Source organism: Centruroides sculpturatus, unplaced genomic scaffold, assembly GCF_000671375.1.
Source record: "Centruroides sculpturatus isolate CEXI.00-Female unplaced genomic scaffold, Cexi_2.0 scaffold661, whole genome shotgun sequence".
Lineage (NCBI taxonomy): Eukaryota > Metazoa > Arthropoda > Arachnida > Scorpiones > Buthidae > Centruroides > Centruroides sculpturatus.
In genome coordinates, this window is record NW_019384963.1 from 300,635 (window position 1) to 323,379 (window position 22,745).

Below are 22,745 nucleotides of genomic sequence, written 5' to 3' on the forward strand. Positions count from 1 at the left end.
TTTAACATTATCTAGTATAGTAAAATTGTGGGACCGATAAAAATTTGACGTTATATTAGGGTTGTTGTTACACCCGATGACATTATAATCGGGTTAAACTGTATATTGTTTGTGCAAAATAAAAAAATAATTTTGGACAATACAATAGCTACAATTATTTTTTCAAAAATGGGAAATTTTTGTTATGCATCAACAAAAATTCAACTTGGGCCGACACACAATGGAAAGAAATTTTGAAATTGAATAGGTTAATTTCATCAAAAATACATCGTGGACGACCTTGTGGTTGTGGCCGGCAAAGTTTGAATGATCGCGCTCAAAAGCAGCGATACCAAAGAAGATTGGAGAAAGAGAACAAGACCCGTCTTGAGTGTCAAAGTGATTTGGCTTAGTAGTGAGTCTTTGAGACATAGTCTTGCCCCAAATATGGTTTTGCCATTTTACTTGTTTAATAATGAAACAAGTTAGCTGGATATATTTTCTATACAAATCATTGTAGAAAACAAGTAAAAGAAATTGCTTTAAAATGCTAGACTCATCTTTAAAATGTTTCTTTTTAACAACTGTACTATTGTATTTGACACTTTCTAAATTATAGATGTGAATAAGTAATATTTATTTTACAAGACATAAACATATCATATTCATATAACAAATATGATACTAGGTAGCGATCTTGTTTACAATATATTTCAATGTATATGAATTTTCACAAAAAGAATTTGTGAAAATCCAAATATTTTTTAAATATTTGAAATTTAATAATTTTTAATGAAATGTAATTATATTTTCAAATATTTCAAATACATTTTGCAATATTTCCAACAGATTCTCTAGTTTCATTTCCAGATGTTTGAAACAGTATTTTTCCAGCAACATTAGTAATTGTTTCTGTAAATAATGAAATGATTTCTGCTAGAAATAATCAGAATGATGGGGATGATTTCAAGTGTAAACTATTTCCCTGTTTATAAGTGACAGAATTGTAAATGATTGATTTTTATTGTAAATGGGTAATGGTTTATAATTTAATTATTGCCATAATTGCTTAAATATTAAGCAAGCATTCCAAAGAAAGGTTTTAATGATGAGATTGCATTGGAGTAGATACACAAAAATAATATATTCATCTAATACGCAAAATTAAAAAACTAATATAAATAAATAGCAATAATATTTATTTAAAAAGTCAAAACAAAAAAAGCTTTATAGCTTATTTTTGCTTTGACTTTATTTAAAGATGACACACACACACACACACACACACACACACACACACACACACACACACACACAAAACACTGACTGATCAAAACGTCAGAGAACTTAGTAATAGCATATCAATATGCTGAGCATGCTAAGGCATTAACTCTGCCAGATGTTGGGGGTTTGCTGAAGATTTTGCAAGCCATACTTGTTTTACCATTATTTGCAATTTTGCCATTCTGTAGACATTGGTGTCAGTTTTATGGATCTGAGATGTCTCTTAACAGCATCTCAGAAATTTAATTGGACTTAAAACTGGGGACTTCAGAAGGCACTGGAAGGTATGGAACTCCAATGAGTGTTCTTGGGCCATGCTTAGGTGGTAATGGCCCAGAGAGGCTTAGCATTGTTCTGCTGAAATGCACATTTCCTTGAAGATTTATGAAGGTCATGAAAGGGAGTAAATGATGATCTAGCACATTCTAGTAGCTTGCAGCATTTAAGGACTTCTCTATACAAACTAAGGGACCTAATTAGTCTCATGAGAAAGCTCCTCTCATCATCACAGCCACTGCCACCACCTTGAACAGAAACAACCTGACAGAATGGGTCCATGTCTTTGTATTGTTGATGCCATACTCACATCCTTCTGTTAACCCAGTGCAGCTGGAAATAGGATTCACTAGAGTACAGTGATACCCTGAACTTACGCGATAGGTGGGACCGAGCGATAACTGTGTAAGTCTAATTCACGTAAGTCGGGGTATAATTTTGCAATTTATGTAAAATCCAAGTCTGATGTATGTAAGCTAATAAATGTTCTCGTTAATCTTATCTCGTCTTTTGATTCGTTCACGGTTACAAGAAATCACCACATAGTCTCTCAAGTCTCTGTAGATATAACAAACACAGAAATAAATAACAAAATAAATTGTAGCTATGTGTCAATTCTGCGCGACACGCTGTTTGCTGAGCCTGGTAGACTCTTGATATGGTTGTTTTTGAGAACCCTAGGGTCATTCAATCTTTAAGTAGCAACAATCCAAATGTCTTATGTCAAGATTGCATTTGTGATCAGAGTCATTAATTTACCCATTTTATCAATTGTGATACATTGTTGATAAGGCTAGTTGTTCACTTTTTTATATTCTGAGTTTGGTTTAGGTATATATGCTGGAGGGGTACGAGCATAATTTCACATTACTACTACTGTCTTTAATGTTTTGATCAGTCAGTGTATATAAGTATTTGAGATATTCAAAAGCCAGCAAGTTTTATGATAGATGCAATCCAAAGTAGATTAAACTTTCTTGAATGTTTTAAATTTTTTCATAACAGACATTAACAACAATCTTGCAAACTTTTAAAGTTTATTATCTATCGTATTTTGAAAGACAGTTCTAAATGTGAAAGACATTCATTGGGAATATACAGTCAATATTAATGTCAAAATTGTAATGATTATTTCTAAAATAACAGAAATTTTTAAATAATAATAATAATTTATAATTAATTAATTGTAATTAATATTATTAAAAAATAAAACACAGATGGTTAATAAAAGGTAAAATTATAAAATTTAGCTAAGATGTACGGTACAGTACATACCTAACAATAACTCAAAAATTAGTGATTAATATTCTTAATAAATATTTAACTTAAAATTATTTTTAAAAAATGAAAATTAAGTTTATCTACATTAAGAGATTAAATTCATTTGATTGTAGAATTTATTCTGAATAAGTGTTTAATCTAGTCCAACGGTGGGCAACCCCCGGCCCGCGGGCCAACTACGGCCTGCGAAAAGTTTTTATCCGGCCCGCAAGATCTTTAGAAGAAATTATAAATATTTTTCGATATAATTCATCTAGTTTAAATTGAATATTAATCTCTTAAAGCATTGTTCCCGAAAATTTTCGTGTTGACCTCATTGACCTAAGTGAGCGACCCCGAATATTTTTGTGTCTGCATCGGAACGTTTTTATACTAGATGTCACTATGCGTCATAATTTTTATATTAAAACGAACTTTTAAAATATAATTTTTTTTGTTTTATATTTTTCAATATATTTATTTTGTTTGTGCAACATAAAAAAATAATTTTTAACGACACAGTAAACATGATTATTATTTATAAAAAAAATTTTGTCGATGTTAACATCGATGAAAATTCAACAAGGCGTCGCAGGGAGTTGAATTACATCAGTTAGGTTAAACGCATGTAGCAACATATATGTTCATAATTTAGTACTAATGTTAAAACTAACATCCATTAAAGCATCTTTTCCTTCAAATGTCTCCACTCATAACTGTTTTTGTTGCGCAGTATATTCGTATTCTATCTGTGTATGATCAAAGTCAAATATCTAATGTTGTAATTTGTGGTAACTGAGTGAGTTGTAACTGGATTTTAAAAACAACTATTTATTTGAAATTGGAATTAATTTATTTAAAGGTAATAACAAAAAATACTTTAATAATTTTAATAACAATATTTATAAATATTTATTCAGTTTTTAGAGCCATTGGCATCAAACAACAGTATGAAAAGAAAAGTTGATTCTGAAAACAGATCTTTTCAAGATAAATGGACATTGCAATATTTTTTTACGGAACATAATGGAAAACCTTTATGTTTAATTTGCAATGAAACTATCGCTGTAAAAAAAGAATTTAATATAAAAAGACACTACCAAATGAAACATGCAAGTTATGACAGATATCAAGGTACCGAAAGAGTAAAGAAAGTTGAGAACTTAGAAAATTTTTTGAAATGTCAACAAAATATCATTGTGAGTGTTAACAAAGAAAATAAAAATAATACTAAAGCTAGTTATATTGTTGCTTTACAAATAGCAAAAAATTTAAAACCGTATTCGGATGGAGAATTTATTAAAGAATGTATATCTGAAGTTGTTGGATTACTCATACCAGAAAAGAAGACAATTATCGATTCAATTTCTTTATCGCGCCGAACTATAACGCGGTGTATTGATGATTTATTGATGAATGTGGAGAATACATTGAAATTTCAAATATTGCAGCTTGAATATTATTCATTAGCTATAGATGAGAGCACTGATATTACTGATCTGGCTCAATTGTCAATATTTATTCGAGGAGTTGATTCAAATATGAATGTTTGTGAAGAACTTTTGTCGATAAATACAATAAAAAGTACGACTACCGGAGCAGACATTTTCGAACAAGTAGAAATTTCAATGCAAAAGTTTAATCTACAGTCGACCCCCCTATAAGATAGAGATACGTTCCATTCTCTAGGAATCCGCTTTCTTACGAATCCTTCCAATCACAACCCGACACGTATCAAGTTTACGGACTACGGCTGTTTGAAAGATTTTCTTCCATAAAATTAATCGATTCTAGACTAATCCGACTCAACATTTCCAAAATACGTATATATTTTTTGGGAATAATCCGTATAAACTACGCTATAAACAAAAAATTGTAGGATTACTTACCGAGTGTCACCATTCGACATTGCCATTGCTCAACATTGTTTTCGTCGCGGAACAGCTCAGCAAAGAGCGGCCGATTTCTAACAACTTATTTTTCTGTGAAAACTTCGTAGAACTTCGGAGACATCATTAATATAAATAATTTTAATCGCCGTTGAATAAGAAATGTTTCTTTCACAAGAAATGTATAAAATTACAGTACTGTATTAGACTTACGGTACCTAATTTACATACTGACAGACGATAGTTAGCGTAAAAATCTCCGTAGCGTGGCGCCACGCTAGACGGCGGAAATTATATATTTAATTATAACAAAGTTACAATAAGTTAATATATAATTATATATACAGTACCTAATTTATATATAATTAATATATAATTATATGTACAGTACCTAATTTATATATAATTTATATAATACTGTCCAGACGATAGAAATCTCTCCGTAGCGTGGCGCTACGGACGGCGGGAAAGTAGTTCGGCTTCCCGATGACGTTTGAGGTGTTTATAGGGAACTTTTACTATTTTTTACGGATACCGGTAGCAATTTTTTCGTAGTTTTATAGGAATCGTAACTATAGGGACCGTAATTATAGGGGGGTCGACTGTATTACTAAAAAAAATTATCTGGATTAACAACAGATGGTGCGGCAGCAATGATAGGAAAAAATAAAGGAGTCATTTCCTTATTTAAACAAAAAATGGGAGAAGAGAATTTTTCTAAATTATTTATATCTCATTGCATCATCCATCAAGAAAATCTATGTGCAAAAGCTATGCAATTAGAAAATGTAATGTCTGTCGTATCCAACTGCATAAACACAATTAAAAAATCAGCACTAAGTCTTCGAGAATTGCTAATTGATCTTGAAAGTGAATATACAGATGTTCAACATTATTGCCCAGTTTGTTGGCTCTCGAGAGCAACCGTATTAAAAAAAATTTTATAATTTGAAACATGAAATTAAGCTATTTATGGATATGAAAGGAATTCCCATTGAAGTATTAAATGATGAGAAATGGTTGTCAGACCTGGCATTCTTTGTCGATATTACAGGACACCTGAATGTTTTAAATGAAGCCCTACAAAAGCAAAATCAAAATGTGACACAATTATATGGACATATTAAAGCTTTCAAAAGTAAACTCAATTTGTGGCAATCCCATATAGAGAAAAATAATCTTTTTCATTTTCCAACATTATCTAACTATTGTGGGAAATATAATCCTCAATTTTTCGTAAAAAAAATCAAAGAACTTTATTCAGAATTTGATCGACGTTTTCAAGATTTCGACAAGAAAAATATTTATTTTCAATTATTTAACTCGCCCTTTTCCATCACTGAAATCAAAACTGTTCCAGAAAAATTTCAAATGGAGTTATTGGATCTGAAAGAGAGGGTAAGTTTAAGAGAAAATTTTAATTTTACACCTGTCCATGAGTTTTATAAAAATCTGTCGGCTGAAGAATTTCCAAATTTAGTTGATAATGCAAAGTATATCTACTCTTTATTTGGCTCAACATATCGATGTGAACAACTGTTCTCCAAGATGAAGTACTTGAAATCGAAGTACAGAACCAAAATAACTGATACGCATTTGGAAAACAACTTGCGTTTAAGCACCACACAAATTGAACCAGATATTGAAATGCTGACAAAATCTCTGCAGCACCAGATGTCACATTAAATAAATACTTTTTTCACTTATCCATGTATATTTACTTTTTATGATTAATAGTTATTTTTCCAATTTTTTGTAATTTTTCGAAAATAATAAGAGAAATAAATGTAGTAATTAACTTCTTTTTTTATTTATTTCATATTTGAAGAAAAAATTACAGGTCACAAGAAGTCGTCAATTAAATACTACAGCCCGCGGAAAAACGTAAAGTTTATTCTGGCTCATGTTATAAAAAAGGTTGCCCACCCTTGATCTAGTCAGTTATCAAAAATTAAATATTTTATATTTAATTCTTAAATTTTAATAATAATTAATTTATTGAGAAAAAATGTTCTTGCATTTTTTTGTTTTAGTTTGGTTACAATAAATTATTTGTTCCAGAGACTTAAAAATTATCATTGTATTTGAATTAAAAACTAGAGATGTTCTATATTCTAACTATAATGGTTAATAGAATAAAAAAAATATAAGTTATTGATACTTTGTTTTTGTAATTTATTTGTAGATCTACATTATTAAAATCAACACTTTTAGAATAAAGCTATTAGACAAAACCATTATTGATAATTTTATGCATTGATGAACATGAATATAATATCACAATTTAAGTCTCTGGCTTGGCACATCAATATTAAAAAAGATTAGCAGAATATTAATTTTAAAATATTTTTTATTAGTTTTTCTTGTGGTGAAAATTGGCATGATCCAGTTAGGTGTCATTTACTGAAAAAATGGCAAAAAAAGTGTGATGATGACAGTGAGACATCAAACTGGATTGCAGCTAATACTAAGGTAAGGTTTTTGTCTTTTTATGAGTATGAGAATATCAGTTTTTAATTGTTTTAATAAACTTATTAAAATGGACCTATAAATTGAAATAAAAAAAATAAAAAGTATTTACTTATTTACTTCAAATACTAAATTATATATTTATAATTTAGATAGAAAAAACAGCATAATTTTTTAAGATATAGCAGCATTATTATGAAATATTCTGGTATTAAAACAATGATATCAAATTTCTTATAGAAAAAAATTTTAATATAAAAGTGAGGGATTGCATATTTCTGAAATATTTTTACATGTCTAGTAAAATTTTATATTTTTTAATCAGAAATGTATAACTTAAGTAACTTCATTTATTCAAATATAGATGATATAAGTATTTCTCATATACCCAATAATTACTAATTAATTATTGGATATATGAAAATAAGCATTTATATCCAATTCATACATTTTTTTCAAAGAAAGCTGTATTCTTCAAAGAACTTGAAATGTATAATGTCATTCTATTTAACAAAAACTGCTTATTTTAATTATCTTATTTAATTGAAGGACCATTATTAGTAATCATATTAGGGTCAAATTAAAATAATAATAAAAATAATTGATAGACAGAAAAGAATTTGCTTGAATCATTAATATATACATATACACATTGTCATTTTAAAGATACTTTAATTAGAAAAATCAGTTACATTAATTTTTTTTAATAAATTTTTTACAGTAATACTCTGGGTTATGTAACAAGTGACTTACATAAATTTGCAGTTACATAAAATGTAAATCTCAAAAATTGGAAAAAATCTGAGTAGAGTAACAAACTTGTAATTTTACAAAGAATTGTTCTATTTCAAACATTTATTTATTCATTAGTTTTCTCTTTCTCTCTCTCTCTCTCTCTCTCCTTTTCTTTCTTTTGCACTGTACTGATTTATTACTATTGCTCTGCTAATCCTTCACTTTTTGGTCTAATTGTAAGCAACTATGCAAGTGTAATAGTGACTCTTTTTCATAAACAAGAATCTTCTACAGTACTCAGTGAAGGTCAAGCAGTGAAACCAAGCACATCTTCATTGCTTGTTTTTCTATATGTATTGATTCATGTCATTAGTGTAGTTTGCTTCGAGTGATTTGTTTAATACATAACTTGTTTACCACTGCTACATTTACATAGTGTTAATTGTTTATTTACAATACTGTATCATTAAAATGCAATCGAAACAACAAACCAAATTCGTTGGTAATAAACCAAAAAAAAAAAAAAACAAGGGTCTGCAATTACTTGAAAGAAAAATTAAATATTATTCTTATGTATGAAGACAATAATAACAATATCTGGGGAAATGAATAGATTTAATATTTCAGATTAATTTTGTTTCTTTGTTTTGTTTATATATATATATATATATATATANAATAAATTATTTGTTCCAGAGACTTAAAAATTATCATTGTATTTGAATTAAAAACTAGAGATGTTCTATATTCTAACTATAATGGTTAATAGAATAAAAAAAATATAAGTTATTGATACTTTGTTTTTGTAATTTATTTGTAGATCTACATTATTAAAATCAACACTTTTAGAATAAAGCTATTAGACAAAACCATTATTGATAATTTTATGCATTGATGAACATGAATATAATATCACAATTTAAGTCTCTGGCTTGGCACATCAATATTAAAAAAGATTAGCAGAATATTAATTTTAAAATATTTTTTATTAGTTTTTCTTGTGGTGAAAATTGGCATGATCCAGTTAGGTGTCATTTACTGAAAAAATGGCAAAAAAAGTGTGATGATGACAGTGAGACATCAAACTGGATTGCAGCTAATACTAAGGTAAGGTTTTTGTCTTTTTATGAGTATGAGAATATCAGTTTTTAATTGTTTTAATTTTTTTTTAAAAACATTATTTCTATTACTGAAACTGCATTTACTTGACTTCTGTCTTCTATTAAAAATTCATTTTATACCACATTAATGATCTTCATCTTTGCTTATACTCATCCAAAAAAACCTACATAACTGTTGATATTGCTATAAATTGATAAGTTTTTGAATTATGCCTATGTAGCTGCATTCAAAAATTTATTATTATTATTATTATATTATTATAATTATTATTATTATTTCTCTCTCCAATGCAACATTGCAGTTTTCCATGGAATTTTAATGTTACCAGTTTAATAGCAGCATAATCCATAATTGTAAATCTGTTAGAAAAAGTAATCTGCATATGCCATATGGATATATACGTATATAGCCTTTAATTCCAATATATCAGTTCATTTATTTAAATGACAGTTTCCACATTGATAAGACTATTAGATTTTTTAAAATTAAAATTGATGATTTTAACTTTTTAGATTTTTCATTGTATTGTGAAATACAACAGGGCTCTGTTCTAAACAATCTGTTTATCATTGCCTGCATTAATTCTATTTATAGATAACCTGCAATCCAAAATTCTTGTGTGTACTGATGATATTAAGCTGATTGATTGGACAATTGCTAAAAATTGATATAACTGTTCTTTCTAACAGATTATCAAAACTTAATTTTATCATTCATAAATATTAATTAATAAAAATATTGCAATGTGTTTTTCTTATATTTGTACAGTACTTCCTAATTACTTGAGTTTAAGATTAATAACACAGTTGTTTATTTTCTTCAGTCTGTAATATTTATGATAAAATCACCTTTAAATATCATTTAGAAAAATTTATTACATATCACAGTGGGGTGGCTATGCAGACTGTTTCTTTAAAAAGTATACTTAGATCATACCGTTTTTTTTTTTTTTTTTTTTCATTTTTAATCTCATCTTTTGAAATGATCGTAAGTCACTCCTTATTTAATTCAGTAAACTGATAATTCCCTTCATGGAATATATATTTTAATTAATAATCCTTTTGTAAACTGATTCTGGAGTACAGCTAGATTATGAGTTGGACTCTTATACTTTTACCTTAGAATTGTTTAATTCAACTCTGTTTTATTTTTTAAATATTATCATGGCATTGTTTCATCTGATAATGTTGCTCTCCGTGTATCACTCTATTAAACTTGAAATATGTTCTGTTTATATAAATCATCATGTCATCTTGCTATTTCCCATTGCTCATTTTTTGTTGTGCTGTTGAAAACAAAAAATACTGAAGACTACTACTACAAAATTTCTTATGTTTATAAAATAAAAAAACTGTGTTGATTTCAATGAACAATAAAACACAGAAAATAAAACAATTATTTTTTGTAATTTTATTGTTCTTGTTATTGTTTTATTTTTTGTACTAATTTTTTTAACATATTGTCAGTTTTATCATATTCAAATAATTCTTCAATTTGATCTTTGTTTCTTCACTCTGTAATAAATAACATATTGTCAGTTTTATCCCTCTATAAATAAATTGAAGATAAAAGTAATAATAAAATTTACTTTTTAAATTTAATTTGATTAGGTACCAGCCCACACAAACAGTATCTGGAAGGTTAGTAACATATTGGTGATAAATACTCAGTAACAATAATAACTTAGTTAATAATTATTAGCCTAATTGTAAAATTATGAAAATTTTAATAATGATAAAATAAAGAACTTAATATGTGTTCATTTTAAAAATATTGTTCCATAATTGATTGTCATCTTCTCCATTTATACACTGAGCTGTCAAATTTAAATGTCTAAATTGTTTTAATTCTATACAGCTCAACAGAAGATGAGATAATGTGTACCGTCCCTTAGATCATCTTGGACCTGATTTGTTAATAAAGAGATCAAAGTCTTTTCAGTTAAAACAAAATTTATTTAAATACAACTGAAAAATACTTTTTTAAATTATCATTAATTTTTTTTTTAAAACATTNAATCCCCTTTAAACGACAATCAGTAAAAGAATTATTTTTATTGATAGGAATGTCCAAAATGCAATGTTACAATAGAGAAAGATGGTGGCTGTAATCATATGGTATGCAAGAATCAGAATTGTAAAGCAGATTTTTGTTGGGTTTGCTTAGGACCTTGGGAACCCCATGGCTCTTCTTGGTATGTCATTTACTATAGAATGATTATAAAACATTAGTTTTTAAACTGTTATTTAAGTTTTAAAAAAATAATCAACATATTTACAAATATTTAAAATGAATATGTATCAGTGATACCTAATATTAAGATTGCAAACTAATAGTTTCAATACAAAAACTGAAATGTGTTTTATATTCTGCTAAGATATGAAAACATTTTGATGATCATTCTAAATTTGAATATAGTAAGCTAATCAGGAAAGCTTTTTATCTGAAGAAGGATGCAAGAATTATTCAAAAAATTTGTTTTATAAAGTTTTTAATATATATTTCTAATTTAATTTCCAATTTAAAAATTTCAAAATATCTTTTAAAAATTTATTGATTATTTTAAGTTATGTTTTAAATGAGTTTGGTATAAATTAATCATTTAATTTTTTTTTTTACAAAATTATATTTCATTGTTTAACGATGAGAAGAAAGAGCCCTGTAAAAACAGTTTAAAATTTACTTTTTAAATTTAATTTGATTAGGTACCAGCCCACACAAACAGTATCTGGAAGGTTAGTAACATATTGGTGATAAATACTCAGTAACAATAATAACTTAGTTAATAATTATTAGCCTAATTGTAAAATTATGAAAATTTTAATAATGATAAAATAAAGAACTTAATATGTGTTCATTTTAAAAATATTGTTCCATAATTGATTGTCATCTTCTCCATTTATACACTGAGCTGTCAAATTTAAATGTCTAAATTGTTTTAATTCTATACAGCTCAACAGAAGATGAGATAATGTGTACCGTCCCTTAGATCATCTTGGACCTGATTTGTTAATAAAGAGATCAAAGTCTTTTCAGTTAAAACAAAATTTATTTAAATACAACTGAAAAATACTTTTTTAAATTATCATTAATTTTTTTTTTAAAAACATTATTTCTATTACTGAAACTGCATTTACTTGACTTCTGTCTTCTATTAAAAATTCATTTTATACCACATTAATGATCTTCATCTTTGCTTATACTCATCCAAAAAAACCTACATAACTGTTGATATTGCTATAAATTGATAAGTTTTTGAATTATGCCTATGTAGCTGCATTCAAAAATTTATTATTATTATTATTATTCTATTATAATCTATTAACTATACTTACCTCATCAAAAAAGGCCTGAGTCTTACGTAAAATATGCTTTAATTCAGTCAATTCTAAATATGTTTTCTTAAGTGCTTCTGCATTAGTATTAACTTCTTTTAATTCATTTTCTAATTTTTCAAATTTTGCCTATTTCATAAAAAGGAAAATTATCATTATTAGTCATTTAAAAAACAAAAATATTAAAAAATAAAACTTACTTCCATATCTATCATCTCTCTTGGCTGTGGTGCCTCTGGATTATCACCAATATCAAACATAGGTATTCCATCTTTCTTAATTTCTTTTTCAAGGAATCCTATTATTATAAAATCTTATATATTATAAAGATATTGCAGTATTTAAACAATCTAAATATATAAAATTGCTTGTCCTGACTGACTGAATGACTCACTCATTCACTCACTGATTCATCATCGCCCAGAGCAGACCGCTTAACCTAAAGAGGTGAAATTTGGTAGACAGTTAGGGTATGTCATGTGTAAAGTAGTAACCTTTTAGCACAGCGGGGACAAAGGGGGTACGGCTTTGTTAATTGTACCCACCTGCAGTGAGACGGTAGTACAATTGTCATATTGTAAACGAACGAACGTAAACAAGTGGCGGACGTTTGTGTGAGCTGCACTCTCGTCGGATGACGGCGGACCCGAGTGTAAGCTGTTCGGGCAAAGAAAAGGGATTGTGATTGGTCGGAAGTCCCCGTCCANTATACTTAGATCATAGCATTTTTTTTTTTTTTTTTTTTTTTTCATTTTTAATCTCATCTTTTGAAATGATCGTAAGTCACTCCTTATTTAATTCAGTAAACTGATAATTCCCTTCATGGAATATATATTTTAATTAATAATCCTTTTGTAAACTGATTCTGGAGTACAGCTAGATTATGAGTTGGACTCTTATACTTTTACCTTAGAATTGTTTAATTCAACTCTGTTTTATTTTTTAAATATTATCATGGCATTGTTTCATCTGATAATGTTGCTCTCCATGTATCACTCTATTAAACTTGAAATATGTTCTGTTTATATAAATCATCATGTCATCTTGCTATTTCCCATTGCTCATTTTTTGTTGTGCTGTTGAAAACAAAAAATACTGAAGACTACTACTACAAAATTTCTTATGTTTATAAAATAAAAAAACTGTGTTGATTTCAATGAACAATAAAACACAGAAAATAAAACAATTATTTTTTGTAATTTTATTGTTCTTGTTATTGTTTTATTTTTTGTACTAATTTTTTTAACATATTGTCAGTTTTATCATATTCAAATAATTCTTCAATTTGATCTTTGTTTCTTCACTCTGTAATAAATAACATATTGTCAGTTTTATCATATTTATATTTTATCTTTTTAATTTATACTAATTTATTCTTATTTTTAATTTTTAATGTGGTTTATTATTATTATATATGGGGAGGTTTTCCTTACCTTATGTTATTGCCTGTATTGTGCAAATAAATGAATAAATTCAATCAATTTAATCAATAATCTAAATCCACCTCAGCAGAACAATTCAAAATAAATCTATAAACACCTTTTTGGGCTGTTGGGTCTAATATGATTGTAAAATGAGCCCCAAGTATGAATCGAATTTTAAGAAATGATAAGGATAGATTAGAAACAGAAGAAATGGCAGGTGTGTACAGATGCCATATGAAAGCATGCAGTTGGTGATAGACAAGGATTACATCAGTGTCACCACAAGGAACTTGAAAATTGTATTGATGTTCTTTAAGTCTAATGTAAGAAAAAATTCAATAACACAGGATGGTGCAGACTGAGGGCTCAGTGATATAATGGGAAGAGGCAGATATCATTAAGTTTGTACACTCCCCTACATTGGCAAAGAACACTAAAAAAATTGAAATATACAAAAGCAGGTTGAAAGATAAGTGCATTAATTCAAGAAATGCTGACAGCCTAGCAACAGCATGGAAATATATTGTATAAAATAAACTTGTTAGAAGATAATAATTCTCTCATTTCTACTATATGTTTTTGAGTTATTTTACATTTTATTATTATTTCCTATTTATATTAATTTTTTAGTTATTTTTGCTTTATATTCAATTATTTAAACATTGTTATTGTTTTATTATATTCTATTTTGGAACAATATTTAATGGTAAAATATGTTCCAAGAAAGATTGTAGCCTGAAGATGGTCTGTTAAGACTAGGTTGAAACGTTTGATAAATAAAAGTGAATCCCAGCAGCCAAAAAGATGTTTATAGATTTATTTAAAATGAACTGCGGCTGTAAGAGCTAGAGACATTGATTCAGTTGATGATAAAGATATGAATACCTAGGATGAAAATTGGATCAAATGATTCATTATCTCACATTATCTAAAACAATTGTTCACATCTCTGAAGAATACTATTATGATGATAATTTACCTGTTTACTCTTCAGACATTTGTATAGAAAAGCCAATTTTCTGCAGCTGCCATCAAAATGTTATGTGAGGTTTCATGGATTGTATGCAGTGGTTTTCAATAAAAGTGAAGACTACATACCAATATAAAATAGTTTAATTTGTTTTGAATATAATTTATCAATTTGCTGTCTTCTCACTCACTCACATTTTTCAGAAAGCAAAATGGAAGTAACATGCCAATGAATATAAAATCTCTTGTTTTGGTAATATATCAAAGGAAAAAAACAATAGGCTTCACATAGATATTTTTAGGTTATGCAAGCAAAATTATCACAATGGAAAACTAAGCACACCAATTATAAAATCAGGTTATATAATTAATAAAATATAAATTAAAGCTTAAAAAAATTACAGGCAAAAACTTATGATTTTTCTAATAAAGTTAAAATAGATTTCATTTGCATTTCCATTAAGCTATCTTCAAGAAGTTGTAAAGAAACAATGACTAGAAAAGTGATTTGTAAAATATTAACACAATAAAGCTATATGCATAAACATAACATTGATGAATCAAATACTATATTTTGAATTAAATATCAGATTTGAAATATAATAATTTTCATTTGTTTGATAAATTGATTTTTTATATTATAATCATCTATAATACCTAACACTAACAAGTCTTAAAGGAATTAGTTTATTATTTGAATGTTATAATAGAACATTTTCAAGACTATTTGTTTCACCATCTATTCCAATCTTAATAATAGCAATGAGAAATCAAACTTAAAATATAGAACAATTACCATTAGAATGACAAAAATAACTTAAAATAATTTCTAAACATTCCAATTGCAATATTTCAAAACCCTTACGAATTGCAGAAAATCTAGTTATTATCACCAATATGAAAATTTTTTAAACAAATAAAAAAAATAGAAATTAAAGAAACAGAAATGGTTTGGACATTAACAAAGTCAATAGCACAGAACAGGAAGCAATAGTACAAACTTGCATTGATGAAACAAAGATCACTTAAATGCAGGTTAAACAAATATGCACTTGTGTTTGTCTTTCTATTAATTTAGTAATTAGGTTGTTAATATAGATGTTGTATTATGATTTATTTCTATTTTTGTTGTTTCATTTAACAATTTTAATATTTAAAGAATGATAATTATGTTTGAATTATTTTTTTAACATAAAATTATCATTTTTTAATAATTTTCTTATTCTATACCAATAATGTTGATTGTTAGGTTTTTTTTTAAACTCATCTTGTGATTGGAATGTTCAGAAATTATTTAAAATTATTTTTATTTTTCAAATTATTGTTGTTCTAATGATAGTTGTTTGTGTTATTTTTGATTTGTTTGTGTCAATATTAAGATTGGATCTGATAATGAGACATAGTCTAAAAAAAAAACACTATTATTTGAATATTTGATGATAAATTGGCTCCTTATACTTATTAGTGTTGTGAACTATTGATGATATAAAACAGAATTGCTTGTCAACAAAAAATTTAGAACTTCTTTAACATTTATTTATTAGCAAACATAAATGTATTTTCATTGATAAAATTAATGTTTAGGCTTATGCTAACTATTATGACATCAATTTACAAGTTCAAAGATGGGATTCTCCATCTTATACTATGTCATCTATGTGTTTCACTTAGCTTATGTATTAAACTTAGCTTGGCATCAAGAAATTTAAAAGCTTTGATGATGGATTTTGTTTAAACAAGACCTTTTCAATATTTTTAGTAAATTAACTGTAATTTAAAAAAAAACTCATATCAAAGAACTTAATGATGGAAGTGGCTGAGGATTTTCAACTAAAAAAGAAAATTTTACCAACAAGTGATATAGATACAGAATGAAATTTCATTTTTGTTCGTTAATAGTTAATAAAAAAAAAAAAATTGAATCTTGGAACCTATCCTTTTATTTCTCAAAATTTTTTTGTTAGTTGCAATTTACATAATTTTGATTTGATACAGAACCAATCTCCCATGAAAATCAAAGGCACATTTCTTTTTCTAATGCTGAAAATTTCAATATATATAATTAAATACATAATCTCAGAAATGCATACTAAGTTGGATATTTGACTAATATTTAAAATCTGGGTGCATTAGAGGATGGAAATATTTTTGCTGCTCAAAATGATTAATAAAATAACTTTTTCTTAAAGGTGCATATAGATTTTTTATAAATATTAAAATATTTCATAATTAAGCATTTAATCATATGAGACTTTTCATAAGTAATAGTTTGAATCTGTATTATTTATAGGTATAATTGTAATCGCTATGATGAAGAAGAAGCAAAGGCTGCAAGAGATGCACAAGAAAGATCACGTGCTGCTCTTCAAAGATATTTATTCTACTGCAATCGTTACATGAATCACATGCAAAGTTTAAAGTTTGAGAATAAAGTGAGAATTTTTTATGATTTATAAACTATATAATGCTTATCAAAGTTATTTTTGATATTTCTATTAACATCATAAGTATATTATAAAATGCTTAACTAATATACCCAATGTGTCCTACCCTATATACACTGGCGGAAATTGAAAGTGTTACACCCAAATGGAATTGATAGAAATTCACGAAACTTGGTAAACATGTACAGTGGTGTACCCAGAAGAAATGAACACAAAATGAAATGAATTACACAAAGTTTTATTGCTGTTTGGTACATGTTTCTGTAAGAGGTATGGTTACCTTGAGATTGGATACACTCTTGGATCCTTGCAAGCATTGAAACAATAAGTACTTGAATGTTTTGTTGGGGTATATCTCTCCATGCCTGCACAACTTGTGCAATCAGTTGTTGTACAGTGCGTGCTGGATGGCTATGAGATGTAATCCGTCTAACCATGGCATCCCAGACATGCTCTAGAGCAGTGATTCTCAAAGTGGGGGTCGCGACCCCCAGGTGGGTCGTGAAAAATATTTGGGGGGTTGCAGAAAAATTTATGACAGATCAATTTTTTTTCAAATATTTTATAAATTTACTATAGATTCATGTTTAGAAATAGAAATCAAAAATATATAAAATAATTTTTACTTAATATAAATAATAAAATACAATATGAATATTTTAATATGATCCTGAATATAACTAAAAAATTTGTGCGCTATTGGGGAATCCCCGAGTTTCCACTCCCCACCTGAACTATTATAGAACAACGTTCGCTAGCAGCGTGTGTCTGTAGGCACATCGAGTTAGAAATATTTACATTCAAAACAAAAGTGCCCACTAACTAAACATTTCCATAGTATTTTATTGCTAATAATATATCAAAATAAATGTAATTAAAGTACTTTTATTTCTTTGTTTTTATTAGGAAAATTATTTTTCGTTGCCTGTGACGCCATGTTGAATTCTGTCGATGTTAAGCCTAACGAAAATTACACGTTTTTTTTTTAAAAATCGTGGCTATTTTATTGTCCGAAATTATTTTTTTATTTTTCACAAATAAAATAGATATATTCATAAATATAAAAACAAAAAAATTATATTTTGAAAGTTTGTTTTAATATAAAAATTATGACGCATAGCGACATCTAGTATCAAAAACGTTCTATGCTTAAATATGGATAAATGGTTGAAAAGAAAAGTTACGAATGTAGGTGCAAAAGATCTTGCTGAGGCGGGAAGCAGTAAAAAAGCAGAAATAGAACCTGCAACGGGACCAGTTCATAAAAAAAAGAGAATGTATAATGAATCATATTTACAATATGGATTTACATTTTCTGCCGGTACACATGACGAACAACTACCTTTATGCTTATTATGCAATGATATTTTGGCGGCTGAAAGCATGAAGCCTTCAAAACTACTAAGGCATTTCAACACGAAACATGCTGCTTATTCAAAAAAGCCTATAGAATATTTTCAAAGTTTATTAAAGTCATCAAATCAAAGCAAATCTTTGTTAGAAAAGTATGCTTTTACTCAGGAAAAATATCTTTTAGCATCTTACCAAGCATCATATCTAATAGCAAAGGCTAAAAAACCATACACAATTGGAGAAGAACTTGTTTTACCTACTGCAGTACAAATTACAGAAACTATTCATGGAATATGCAGATGAATTGCAGAAAATTCCTCTCTCCAATGATACAGTTACTAGAAGGATTTCAGAAATTAGCTGTGATCAGTTTCAGCAACTTAAACAAAGAATTAAAGAAAGTCCAAAATTTGCGATTCAGCTTCATGAATCAACAGATATTACAAATTTAGCTGAACTCTTGGTCTATGTTTGATATAGCTACGCCCTTAATATACATGAAGATTTGCTGTTTTGTCGGCCAATGAACAATCGTACAACAGGCGAAGATATTTTTTACAAGTTAATGATTTTTTCAAGAAAGAAGGATTAGACTGGGATAACTGTATTGGTGTATGTTCTGACGGTGCAGCAGCAATGAAGGGACAGCGCGTCGGATTTCTAGCAAAAGTTAAATCTATTACAAATGGCCATATCATTCTTACCCATTGCATCATCCATCGAGAAGCATTAGTAGCTAAAAAAATATCACCAGATCTTAATGTGGTCTTAAATGATGCCATACGTATTATAAATTTCATAAAATGTCGTGCACTTAATAGTCGTTTGTTTGCAAATTTATGTAAGGATATGGGAGCGGATTACGAACAACTTTTACTACATACAGAAGTAAGGTGGTTGTCAAAGGGACGAGCCTTAAAACGATTAATAGGGTTGAAAGATGAGATAATGATATTTTTATCAGAAACAAAGTCCGATTTTTCTAGTCTCTTCCACAATGAAACTTGGGTTTGCAAATTGTGTTATTTGTCAGACATATTCGAGAAACTCAATGAACTGAATATGTCCCTGCAAGGTGAGAACACAAACATATTAATTTTGTATGATAAAATTCATGCGTTTATGAAGAAGATAAACTTATGGAAATCAAGTGTGGAAAATGGCATGTTGGTAATGTTTTCAAGTACATATGATTTTATCACAGAAAATAATTTGGATAATATTTTAATTAAGAAAATCATAATTGATCATTTGTCATGTATGGAAGAACAATTTAAAAAATACTTTTTATCAGATTTAAATACTGAACAGTTTATCTGGGTGCAAAAACCATTCCTTGTAGAAATGGAACAAGTGAAACATCTCCCATTAAGTGCCCAAGAAGAATTTGCCGAATTTAGTTGTAATACAAAACTTAAAACCGAGTTTAGTAAGCAAACATTGAATTCTTTTTGGCTTAGTGTGAAAGCAGAGTATCCACTACTCTCTGAGTTAGCAATGGCAGTTCTCTTACCATTTGCAACCACTTATTTATGCGAAATGGCATTTTCAGTAATGACCAATATCAAAACAAAGCAGCGCTCTCGTCTCTGCAACATAGAAATTGCTATGAGACCTGCACTGACTGATATTAAACCCAGGTTTAATTTATTGTGCCAAAATATGCAGGCTCACCCATCACATTAAATGTAATTTAAAATATAATTTAATATGCATCAATGTCCTTAATTTATTTATTTTATTTATTATTTAATTTATGTAATTTAAAATATGTTTAACTTAACTAATTGAGTTTACTAATGTTGAAACATATACATATAATATTTTGTTCAAAGATGTACCAAAGATAAGTTATTAATTTTTAATGATACTAAAAATAAATCTGCTATTAAAATTCAATGTTTCAATGCAATTAAACAAAAGAAATTAACACCTTCTGAATTTAAATTAATCTCACCTTCGGGATGTTTTTCTACAAATACCCATTCTTCAGGGGGTCCTTTGAAATTCTTAAGTGCAAAAGGGGGGTCGCGGACCAAAAACTTTGAGAAACACTGCTCTAGAGGATAAATCTGGAGACTGGGCAGGCCAATCCATGATTGTGACACTTTGCAAGGCCTGTCATGTGATGGCAGCAACATGAGGAGAGGCATTTTGTTGGAAGATACTGTTTTGGGTGGTGTTCATGAAAGGTTTGACTACTGAATGGATCACCCTGTCAACATACTGGCGGGTGATCATTGTGCCTTCAACAACCACCAACTCGGTCCTGCTGTTATAACTGATTGCCCCTCAAACCATGACACCAGGAGTTAGACCTGAGTGGCATTCTGAAATCACAGCAGGGTTGGCTCTTTCTCCAGCACACTTGCAGACATGTCACTGACTATCACATTGGCTTAAACAGAATCAGGATTCATCACTAAGCACAATTGTGCGCTATTCATGTGTCCAATTACGTCTAGCAGCACACCACGTTAGCTGTTGTTGGCGATAAAATCTGGTTAATGGAACCCATTGCATGGGGGTCTGAGATCTCAGTCCAGCATCAAGCAATCGGTTTACAATTGTCCGTGGGGTGACTCTGGCAGTAACTACTGCTCGGATCTGTGCTGCCATCACACATCTGTCAGCAACTGCCATCTGCACAATATGGCGGTCTACACGTGGTGTTGTCTTTCTCCATGACCTGTGCCAGGTCTGCGAGTACTGGACCCTTCCTGCTTCCACCTTGTGACCACTCTTTGTACTAACATTGCAGTATGGTCAATCCTTTGGGCAATTTCACAATAATGATGCTCCCATTTCCGAAATGCCAATTATCCGACCTCTTTCAAAGTCAGACATTTGAGTGTACGGAGTTCTCACTCGTTGATATGGCATAGCTGGTTACCAACATGTGGACCAAAAAAAGTCATGTTCCATAACACAGTTCACAAATTATAAACTAAACACTATAGCAATTTTGCATAACAAATGTCTCCATAATTTCCATGCCACTGTATGTACTGTACTTTATTTAAGTTTTGATCATTCAATACCCTTTAAAAAGAGATTCTTTTGTCCCAATTTCATATGTCTTCGACAATATTGGGTGGGTGTAACACTTTCAATTTCAGCCAGTGTATATTCAAGTTTGTATGAAAAATTTAATTCTTATCTCCTGATCAAAATAATCTTCATGTCTTCAACTTTTTAAGTGTTTACACAACCAAAAATCTTGCAGATTAAGTACCAAGTACCAAACTGAGACTCTTACTGCCATTATTTCTTGAAAATTCTATAAGGAAGCAGTTTTTTTTTTTATTTATTGTACTATGTTTTAATTTAATTTTTGATATAATGAGAATTGTCCTAGAAGATTGGAATGCTAGTGGAAACAGTTTATTAAGTTGAATGAGAACAATGCAGCAAACTATATGTAAAATCTTTTTTAAATTTAAAATAAAATGTATTTTATGTTTAGAAGGATCTTTTTAGCCATGAAGTTTCTGTTACATTAATGAATAGTATTAATTTTGTCTTGAATTTGTCTTGAATTCTGATTGCATTATTTTGTTTTTTCAATTTTAGTTATATGCTGCTGTAAAAGAAAAGATGGAAGAAATGCAACAACATAATATGTCCTGGATTGAAGTCCAGTTTCTGAAAAAAGCTGTTGACGTCCTATGCCAGTGTCGTCAGACGTTAATGTATACTTATGTTTTTGCATATTATTTAAGAAGGAATAACCAGTCAGTTATATTTGAAGTAAGTGTATTTTCTATAATTATTCTTTATTGAAAGAAATCTGTATTTCTTTCATTAAATATATTAGAATATGAAAATTTCACTTATCAAGTTACAAGAAGGAAAGTTATTTGATGATGCAGATTATTTTTATTATTGTTACCTGTCATAATTGTAGAAAGAAAAATGTTATCTTTGGTTACAAAATTGTTTATTTTTATTGTTAGATTAAGTTATTGAAACTTAAAAGCAGAACTTTTTAGTATTGAAAGAAAAAAGACAGAGCTTTTATTATAATTGTATTAAGTGTATAATACAAATAGTTTATAAGATCTTTATACAACAAAAAATTAAATAAGTAAAACCTGTTACTTGCTTCAACAGCCCTCCTATTTTTTTCCAAGTTATCATAGACACATAAAAATGTGTTGTGTGTAGTTCAGTCCTATTTACTTTTTTATGTTTAATCCTTGTATA

At 28.4% G+C, this 22,745-nt stretch overlaps 1 protein-coding gene and 1 pseudogene across 1 annotated transcript in view; both read left to right on the plus strand.

Annotated features, from left to right (window-relative positions):
- LOC111632472 (E3 ubiquitin-protein ligase arih1-like) overlaps nt 1-22,745 on the plus strand; it is a 118,680-nt gene that overhangs the window by 86,595 nt on the left and 9,340 nt on the right. The window contains exons 9-12 of the mRNA XM_023376889.1: nt 7,046-7,160; nt 11,078-11,208; nt 17,033-17,174; nt 22,113-22,289. Of these exons, the coding sequence (XP_023232657.1) occupies nt 7,046-7,160; nt 11,078-11,208; nt 17,033-17,174; nt 22,113-22,289 (565 nt within the window). The remainder of the gene's footprint in view (nt 1-7,045; nt 7,161-11,077; nt 11,209-17,032; nt 17,175-22,112; nt 22,290-22,745) is intronic.
- LOC111632467 lies at nt 18,262-20,271 on the plus strand (annotated as a pseudogene).